At 34.7% G+C, this 10,315-nt stretch overlaps 1 protein-coding gene across 2 annotated transcripts; it reads right to left on the reverse strand.

The window, feature by feature from the left end:
• Positions 1 to 1,137: 1,137 nt before the first annotated feature.
• LOC140151149 (uncharacterized) lies at positions 1,138 to 10,078 on the reverse strand. Of its 2 annotated transcripts, none has more exons than XM_072173373.1 (5): positions 9,922 to 10,078; positions 6,085 to 6,180; positions 4,184 to 4,387; positions 2,767 to 2,824; positions 1,138 to 1,550 (listed from the first exon to the last, which is right to left on the reverse strand). In XM_072173373.1, exons 1-5 carry the CDS (start codon positions 9,970 to 9,972, stop codon positions 1,360 to 1,362), a joined length of 600 nt encoding a protein of 199 aa, XP_072029474.1. In that variant the 5' UTR covers positions 9,973 to 10,078; the 3' UTR covers positions 1,138 to 1,359. The 2 variants fall into 2 exon arrangements, with proteins under 2 accessions (XP_072029474.1, XP_072029475.1); XM_072173374.1 differs by lacking the exon at positions 9,922 to 10,078 and adding an exon at positions 8,654 to 8,842.
• Positions 10,079 to 10,315: the final 237 nt, after the last annotated feature.

A 10,315-nucleotide genomic window follows, 5' to 3' on the forward strand; every position in this document is an offset into this window, starting at 1 on the left:
GGAAACTATATACAGTATTTGTGTTAAAAGCATTTCATTTATATAAAGAGTTAATCTGCACTTGTATACAGAATTGTCTGCATTTAAAAAATCTTATTAATTTTTCAGTCTTACAAATTCCACAGATATAAAGAATACAGGATATCTTTCTAATTTAACATTATACACTTGTTATATATATAAAAGATTATACTGCCTTCTACACTACACTATTTACAGTAATATAAAGGTTTAAACCAGTTTGTAGGGGTGTATGATATGATGTGTGAGGTGGGGGTGTGCAGGGAGGGGGAGTTAGAGGTTAGAGAGCAGTGGATGTGACACTTGTGATATGGTATATGCGATTATTTATAATCCTGTTCAAAATTACTCCAAAATTCAATTTTGTACAAAAGCTCTTCATTCTTTATAAACAATTTTGCAGCCTCACAAACAAGTATCTCTACCTTGAAGATTCTCTAATCCAAAGAAACACCCCTCTTCTAACAGTATCCGTACATTTACATTAGAAAGGTCTGTCAGCTCTCTAACTCTTAACCCCATGAGAACTACCTGCCAATTGGCCAAAAAGAAGTTTTCATTATCAATTGGCCCAATCAGTAACATTGTTAAAATAATTTCACCACACAAAAAAATTGGGGTGAATTATTAGCAAAGTTCCATTCTGATTGGCGATTAAAGTGAAAATATCATGTAATTGACCAATCAAAGGCAATAATAGATCGGCAGGTAGTGCTCAGGGGGTTAAATAACTATTCTGTCCAAAGAGGTTAAACCAGGGAGTCCAGACTCAGCATATTTCTTTGCATAAGATAGAAATTTCTGTTTCATATATTGGATTGTCATGCAAAACACCAAAATTGAACATCTTGGCATTTCACAATAAATGCCCCAAATAGACTGATGTTATCTGTGACTTAAAGCATAAGCAGTGCAAAAGTTTTCACGCAGTAGCATAGTCAGATTTTAAGTACAAGGGGGCAAAGCCAAATTTTTGTCCCCATTTGTCTATTTGTCATTCCATTTTAGTCATTTCAAGGACACTTTACTCTTTGCCGTCCCCAGTTTCATCCCTACACATTTCTGTGGAGGGCAGTTTGTGCCCCCTAGCTCCCCCTGGCTACGCCACTGTTTGTATGAAAACTAAATTTGCCTGGCATACGGTGAAATAATCTAGAGATGTATAGGTACTACTGCCTCCATAAGCAACATGTTAACATGGCAGAGTCATGAGTCCCTGTAGTGTAACCTCTTTGATTCCCTTTTAAATTCAAAATAGCAAACCTTTTCTACTTTTTAAAGTCTGCAAACCATTTGATTGGTAAATCTTTGGATTTATTATTTAACCATCATGGCAGCCTACTGTGGTGGATATGGATATCCAGGTTGTGGTGGGTATCCAGCGGGTGGTGGATAGCCTGCAGCCGGTGGTGGGTAACCTGCAGCCGGTGGTGGGTAGCCAGTAGCCGGAGGTGGGTATCCAGATGCTGGAGGAGGGTAGCCAGATGTCGCCGGAGGGTAACCAGGGGCTGCCGGAGCAGGATATCCAGCTATGAAAAAGAAAAGTTGTAAAGGCAAATTATTACTGAGATGCAAAATTGGATGGTAATCATTTACTGATATATCATTGTTGGGCAGGACCTCATAAAAGTAAGTATTTGTGGCCCTTGAACATGTTTAAAACAAAACTGCCAATGGGTTACATAAGAGGTTTTGCTTTAAACATGTTCAGGGGCCAATGACATATAGAAGGTTTTCCTGCCCAATGATGCTATATTATAAGGAACTGCCAATAGTATGAAGGGTCATTCGTCCAAATAGGATTCAAGTTAGTTTTAGAACATTTTAGGTTATAGGATTAGGGTTAGGGATAAGGTTAGAATTAGGGTTAATGTTATGGATAGGGTTAGACTAGGGTTAGAGTCAGTGTTAGGATTAGGTTTCAAAGGTTATAGGTTAGGATGAGGATTTGGGTTAATGGGTTTTCGGACTAATGACCCTTTGACATATCAACCGGTTACCATATTGTAGACTCTTTGATTATTGAATGTGCATGTCTAAAAGGAAGTCTTCCTCATGCTTTAAATATGGGTATGAGACAAACTTCCTTTTGATACTTCAAACATTATCTTATCAAGCCCTTAAATACAATAAGTATTTATTGTTTCTTTAAAGGGGGATGCAGAGAGCATTTGCTCCAGATATGCACTCTTCTCACATATTCCAGTTTATTTCTATATGTTTTAATAGATATCCATAAAAACAACCACTTCACTTGTTTCCAACATTGAATTTGTGAGTTATGCATAAGTGAATGCATAGCAATGCCACTCTGTTATAATTCATGTCTGGGCCTCTGCTAGCTCCCCACCACACCCCGGTTCTGGAGCCTACACAGCAGTGGCGTACCATGGCCGCTCCTACCGGGGGCTGCAGAAAAGGTAAATTTTGCCACCCCCTTTATCAACAGCCCAAAATGGTTGACCCAATTTTTTTATTTGGTTTGAAAAAGTGAAGAGCAAAAAAAAAAGATTTTAGGTGCTAGCAACCAGCGACCAAAAGCAATAAATTGTGATGTATAGTTCCATTGGTTTCACATTTTTAAGCCATTTTCATAATTTGTCCGCCCTTTCTTTCTTTAATAATTCTTTTGGCTGCCCCCTGCTTTTACCCGCGGGGCTTGCGCCCCCAAAGCCCGCCCCCACCGCAAAATATGCGCATGCGCAGTGACCATGGTTATCATTTTAATATATTTGAAATAGTTACCTGGTGGTGGTGGTGCTGCCCCAGTGGGATATGCAGGGGGTGCTGTTGTGGTCACATGCTGAAAAATAAATATGGACATAGATATAATTATACATAAAAAACTTACACTTTTATAAACACTAAATTGCACCATGTTTCTAAACATGTTAAATTCCTAACACCAATGTCAAATTCCAAGATAACATGTGTTTAATTCCTATTTAAAATACAAGCTAGAATTTCCAAACTATTTAGCATTTAATCATGTTTACAAAACTGGCCCAATTTAGAACTTAGAAACTTGTTTATTTTGAACCAGGCAAAAAGTCCCCCGCCCCCATCGGTATACCACTGCCAATGACCACCTAGAAATGGTCATATTGGCAATTATGTATTCATCATTCTCCAAGTCAAATGATTAAACTTGAATCATAATTTTTATCTGACAAAAATAATGTATATTTTGTAGTCTTTGGGGGATTGAAATTTACAATTAGAAGTCAAAAATTCGAATTAAACAAAAACAACAGCAAATTCGGAGGTGGGGTGTTTGGAGACTTATTAAGGGCGGGGTCAGAGGCTTATTTGAGCTTATTATATGGGGAGTTAAATCCCCAGCAAAAAAAACAACCCCAAAACAATTGGTTGCAAAGACCACACTGTTTTGACAAATTTTTCAAAGTACATATCATTAGATTCATAAAGTTGACTTCGAGGACTGTTAAATATCAAAAATATCAAATTTTAATAATTTGCTATAAAATTTATATTATATCACAATTTTTTTTTAAATCAAAATTCCTCATATTCAGAATGTAATTCGATATGTCTGATGTGCGCTCAGGTCCCTCAAAAAATATGTGAAAACGTTGCTATTCAATCCCTTAAGGGGGTACTACACCCCTGGCTAATTTTGTGCCTATTTTTGCATTTTTCTCAAAAATTATAGCACATTGGTAACAAGTAAGATATGTATATTATAGGGGCAAGGACTACAACTACTGTACTGAAAATTCAGCAACTCAAAGCAAGTAGTTATTGATTTATTGATCAAATATTGGTTTTCCCGCATTTTTGACTGTGACTGTCCCCAATGCGCTATAATTTTTGAGAAAAATGCAAAAATAGGCACAAAATTGTGCAGGGGTGTAGTACCCCCTTAAGTGCCTTTTATAAAATAGCCTAAACTTGCTGGTTTAGGACACTTTTCTCTGGATTTCTAATTGAAGATGTACAGGGCTATTCTAATTGAAATCCGTACACCCCCTATATGGAAGAAATAACCTTAATCTCCCACAAAGGGAGTGTGATTTTCAAATGGGGTTACTTGAATGGGTGACTCCATTTGAATTCCATGTGTGAAAGATTAAGATCATGTCTTCCATATGGGGTGTATGGATTTCAAATAAAACAGCCCACACATTTGAATTATACTTACATGCACTACAGTGGGTTGTGGTGTAGGACCATGGTGTACATGTACCACTGGTGGAATTATTGGTGGTATATGATGATGATGGGGATGATGGTGTGGATGTACCACATGAGGGTGTGGATGTAGAGGGTGTGTGCGGGCGTGGTGTGCCATATCAGCCTTATGGCCTGCAGCATCTGCTCTGGCTCCAGCTACATGGGATTTAGTCTGAAGAAGAAAATAACATGGATTAATTAAAGGGTAACCTGATTGACAGCCTCATCCCCATACTTTACCCCATCAAAATATAGATTTTGGTATCAGGTGAAAGCTCATATTTTTCTCATTAACATATTGAAATTAGGCGTTCTAAATCGGTACATTTCCGGAGAAATCACCAAAAACTGATGAACTAGCCTTGACCAAGTTTGAGTATACCAAGTTTGAGACTAATCCAACAGTTTTTTGATGATATCGTCAGAAATACACTGATTTGGAACTCCTAATTTCAATATGTTAATGAGATAAATAGGATCTCTCATTTGATATCAATTTATTACATGATCATGATGATTGTCATTAGGCCCTTCACAATTAATTCTTAGTTTCCTGTTTCATGGTTGAAAACCAGGGATGAGGCGACTTTTAATTATTAATTATTAATTATCTTTTATTTTCTTTATTTTAAAATAAGTGCTCGCAACCTACATCAAGCCATTTTGACAAGGAGCATGCATTTAATTATTTTACTACTATGTTTGATTTTATACATAAGTAATGGTACAATTAGGTTCTATGTTTATTCATCATTATAGATGATATGATCAAAGTCAGAAAGTAGCAAATGGTAGTCATTAAAAGTTATTTTTAAGAGAAAATCCAAAATATAAATTAAATAATTAAATATTTTGCAATTCTCTACTTTGGACGCGGGCGGGAAACAGGAAACTAAGAATCAATTGTAATTGGCCTAAAACAAAAACACTGTCGACCTACCAGTATCACACTGTATAAATGTCAGTTATTCCATAAGGAATTAGTCACATTTACAAGGAAAATTTACGTGTTCTTTTTGCATGAATGTTTGCAAGGGATAAAATTTTATGTTATACGCAAGTTTTAAAGAATTTGATTTTCCAAATATATCAGGTCACCTTCCTTTAAAGGCTTATTCAGTGATCCCAGCTAAATAAATAAAACTTGCCTATTAAAAGTGAAGGATAAGTCCTTAAAATTGGCACAAAATTAGGATGAGGAAAACAGCACTACAGCAGTATTGACAAAGTTGAAGCCCTATACATGTAGCTAATTGCTCTACAGATTCATGTAAAATGTCTTATTTTGTCTTTAATATAAGGCTTTCAAGGTGCCAAAATCTGAATTTTGATGATTTTTATGAACATCTGGATTAGCAAATCACCATAGGCCTTTAATGCAAATTATCTTTTTGATTAAAATGTACAAGCGTGTATGCAGAGCATACTGATAAAATCCTTATCATGATTATCGAAGGTACAAGTACAGATGCACTTTGACACTATAAGCAGAACAGGCAATGTTGTCTAGCAGGTAAAATGGCAAAATTATATACCTGACTATAGGTGAAATTTCATATAGGCCTGGTAACTTTAACATGTTTAACATAAATTGGAATACTCTGTTGAGATAATGTTTTGGTAGGTACATAATATGTTGCTACTGTACTGGAAAACAGGATATACTTGAGGAATGCAGTGCAGTGGGCTCAAAAGTGGACCTTTTGTGAATTTTTCCTTCAAAAATGGGCCAATTGCAATATTTTTACAAAACAAATAGACTTTTTGAGAGTTTTGCCTTGAAAAAGGGGCTGATGTTTTTACAGAAAAAAAGAGGATCTTTTTATTCAGATTAGCATGAGCTGTGTCACAGCTCCACAATAAACTCACTTCTAGTTTTGCTGCTGCCGCATAATTGCCATGCAAGGCTTGGTTTACTGCCCTCGCATGGAGTCTGTCTTCTTTTCTCTCTAACCGATCTTCTTTCTGTAAAACAATACAAACATTATATTACTAATATGTGATACAATCTGGTCAATGGGGACCAAAGGTGGTATATGTGACCAGATCTGAACCAATCAGGCCAAAGTCTGAAATGATGAAACTGAAATATAGGCAAAAAGAGAAGACAAAAAGCCAGTAAAAAACATAAGAAAATGGACAATTGGACATATAAAAGGTTCATAATTTTGCAACTAAGTAGTAATAATAATAATAATCATTAGTAATGCGCCTTCAAATTAGTGGTACTATTCCGAGGCGCAGCCATGAAAATCAACATCAATATATATTGTGTAGGTACGTACTGAGCAAGTTAATTCTGACACCCAACCCTAAAAATATGCTAAATAAAACAATAACTTTAAAACATATAATTATTATAGGAACTGGGTTAAATGCAACCATTTCTAGGTATAAAAGTTGTAGTTTATTTTCACAATTTGGTACAAAAACGTTTTATTTACATCATCTATAGGAAAATCACCTCAGCACCTGCACATTGACTAGTAGTAATATATGAAAATATGGCTATGATATTTTCTTTATTGTTTTCATACAAAATGTATAGTAATTAGTATTGTGGTTGCATGGAAGATCTGAAACATGCACCGATGTTGAAAATGAGTTTCTTTGTATGAAGTGTTTTTTTACAATGACTTGCGGATAAGATTGCTTGATAATTTTAGAAGCATTTATGACTTTGACAGTCTATCTGATAGAGATATCTTTATTCTTATTATGAGTGTACAGGACAATGATACCATTCAGCAGGTTATTCAGTTTGTAAACTCATCTTTTGATAAACGCACTGTACATGATATTTAATCATCTAGTTGTAGTTTAACTATTGTTTACTTAACTATATCTTTTTTATGTATCCGTTGTTTGACTATATATCTTATTGTAAGATAGTCCTGCCAGCAAGACTTCAGTCTTTATCATAAACATAATGACATCTACGGACCTGACGAGTTACAGTTACTGGAACTAATTGTAAGATGAATATCAAATAAATAAATCCTGAAATCTTGAATCTATAGTAGTACAACAACTTACAAGTCAACTAATTATACCCTTCCCCTAATTGCCAACAAATTAATAATCTTTTTCACGAATTTGTTTAATACAAGAACATTTTACATGATCAAGTTTCAGTACAACTCTCTGGTAAAGAAAGTACTAGTGGTCATGTTTTTTGAGGTGGGACCCAATTGTGTCACATCTTGCAATTTGTCAAAAATCAACTCCTTTTTTGTATTTTTGATTATATTTCAAAAAGTTTTCACCCAAACTAGTAAAAGTATACATTTTTAGAAAGCATATATTGTCATGATTGCAAATCTGTAAAGTTTGAGTGGATATACAGGGTGTACCAAAAAATATACAGGGTGATTCCATTGAAAAATACAGAAAAAAATAAATTTCTTTACCACTCGAAAATTTCTACATAGTATATTAAATTGGAAAATGAACTTGATATTTGGAATGTACACAGTTATAGTCCTTTCATTAAATATATAGTTTGCACTATATCTGTTAAGTCCATTGTATTATACAGGGTGTGAAAAAAAAACCTGTAAATTAAATTGTGTAATTTATGTAAAATTTCCTTAAGTGCCATTAAATTTGGAAAATTATATTCAATAGTTTACAGAATTGCTATACTATCAAATTTAAATATCCAAATCCTATATAGGGTGTTCCAAAAATCAATATACAGTGAATAATTAGTAACAAAGGTACATGTACATGTAGGCATATATACATGCACAATTAGCCTACATCAATAAACTATTTAACAATAACCAGAGATCAATATGTCATCAGATTAAATTCTTTGACTGTAATAATCTCCTTTGAGAAGATTTATTTTATATTTCAAAGATAAAACAATATTGAAATTTATTTTATATGCATGCATGCAAAATTAAAGCCCATTGTATTGTATGACCCACATTCCACTGCATTCATTAAAAGCTTGTTAAATCCTTAATTACTAAGTTTATTAAGATTAACTAGGCAATTATAGTTATAGAAAGTTAAAAAAAATAAGATTAACATTATGCAAATGCATTTTTACTTCTACTGGGCAACATTGAACAAAGTGCATAAATTTTATTAATGAACATCAACTTCCCATTGGAATTACACAGAGCTCCTCCGCTTCCGGCTCCTCCACTTCCGGCACCACCCCTGACTAATTAACTTAATTAAGCTGTTGTAATTAATTAATACATTTGTTAATTTATATTTGTTATTAATTCATTAGATTAATAATTTATCTTCAAAATAAGACCAAAACCATTTGTTCATGATGAATTTTAGCAAAAATATAGGAATAAGTAGACAAAATGATTGAGCAAAATGTGACAGCACCACCTTTTTTAGGGTCCCAGTATAAAAAACATGACCTAGTAGTAGTACCAATACCAGCTTGAAAATCAAACCACCAACTTACTCTTAGATTTTTAGCCTCATGTCGAGCCAATCGCCGTTGATTCATTTTGCAAGTTTTATGACAAAACCCTGTACTGTTCAGCGTTTAATATATTAGAATCAAAGTGAATCGTGGCACCAACGTAATATTCTGCAGTATTTCAGTTAAATTTGTGACGCAAATGAAAGTGTTCAGCAGTCATGAAGTATTTTATTTGTAAGGTCATGCGGGTGGGAGGTCATATGAATGGGAATTTCCCATACGGTGTTGCCAGTGCGTGATACATGATATCGCCGTTCATTATTCTTTGGAGCTTTTTGCTTTTTTGGGTTAAAATATGTTTGCAGTTCACTTGTTTATTCAATGTTTATAGAAAACAGCAAGAGCTAGCAACGGGTGGGGGAAGGGGAATGCATCAGCCTTTGATCCCCCACATCACATGACCATTTGTTGCAAAACCTCCTGGATCATCACGGAGATCATCAGCATTCTGCTCAAGTTCCGAAATAGTTGAAAAGTAGAATCCTTTATCTAATTTACTTATCAGAAATTAATTAGGCCTATTTTGTTCTGATTAGAAATTACAAATGTTCCTTTTCATTGAAATATTGTTATATTTGCTTTTACTTATTCCTTTTGTTTTGTTTGTTTGTGTATAGGGGAATGCCAAATCATTGTTAAACGTGCGTTGAAAATATTTTGGAAATATTTTGACCCCCCCCCCAGCTACGCCACTGACTACCAGATGAGCACCAATAGGGTAGAGTCAATAACGAAACCGATGCAAGTCTAATTTGCCCGTTTTTTAAAACTGCAAACTAGGAGTGGTCATATACACACACTAATTATTACCCCCTTTGCCGCATAAGTTAGGCCTACAGCTAGTTACCATAAATATAGCATCAAAACGAACTAAATTGTGCTTTTCTTCCAGCACCGAATGTTGCAGTGATTCCATTATGAATTATGAATTTACAAGCCTAGGCAGGCTCAATAAGGAAGATCAAAAGTAGACTTTTCCTGCTTTGTATTTTGTTTTTAAAAAAAGTATTTGAAGGGGTACCATACTCACTATAGGAACTATATGACAGAGCCCCTCGTAATGATCTGCTGAAATTTCGAATCACTGATAGGCCTTATATTCCCATATTTCGTTTAAATTGTGTTAAAGGCATGCATGGAACTTAACAAAATAACATGAATACTCGGGATAGGAAGTGGAAGTTCACAAGTTAAGGCCAATAAAATTTCGATAACTTGGGAAAATTGAAAAATAATAGTAAACTTACCCTCAAATTCTTGGATTCTGCGTGCGCCAACTCACGCTGTCGGTGATGCATTTTAACTTATTTCAACCAATTTGGCTAAAGATTGAGTAGAATGCACCCTGCAATTGAGAAATGTAGCCTATAATGTATTACACTATTTAGTACTGTGGAGTATTGATAGTTTTGATACTGAGAAAACCGAACTTTATACTACCATAAGACTCGGTTACTACTCCAGTCGCTTCGAAACGTGATCCAGTTTTGATTACTAAAGCTACCAATGAATTGGATCGTTGTTGCCAAATTAAATGAAGTTGATACAGCTTACTGGTCAGTTCTTAAGTTGCTCATCGCTGGCGATTAAAGTTTAAATTTAGAAACTTGAACTTAGCTATCAGTTGTTCTTTGAACCCGG

Source organism: Amphiura filiformis, chromosome 4 (genome assembly GCF_039555335.1).
Source record: "Amphiura filiformis chromosome 4, Afil_fr2py, whole genome shotgun sequence".
NCBI classification, from domain to species: domain Eukaryota; kingdom Metazoa; phylum Echinodermata; class Ophiuroidea; order Amphilepidida; family Amphiuridae; genus Amphiura; species Amphiura filiformis.

Coding starts and splice junctions, on each gene's coding strand:
- LOC140151149 (XM_072173373.1), bottom strand. CDS start 9,972: ATGCATCACCGACAGCGTGAGTTGGCGCACGCAGAATCCAAGAATTTG. Junction 6,181..9,921: donor CAGAATCCAAGAATTTGAGG/GTAAGTTTACTA, acceptor ATTGTTTTACAG/AAAGAAGATCGGTTAGAGAG. Junction 2,825..4,183: donor CACAACCCACTGTAGTGCAT/GTAAGTATAATT, acceptor TTTATTTTTCAG/CATGTGACCACAACAGCACC.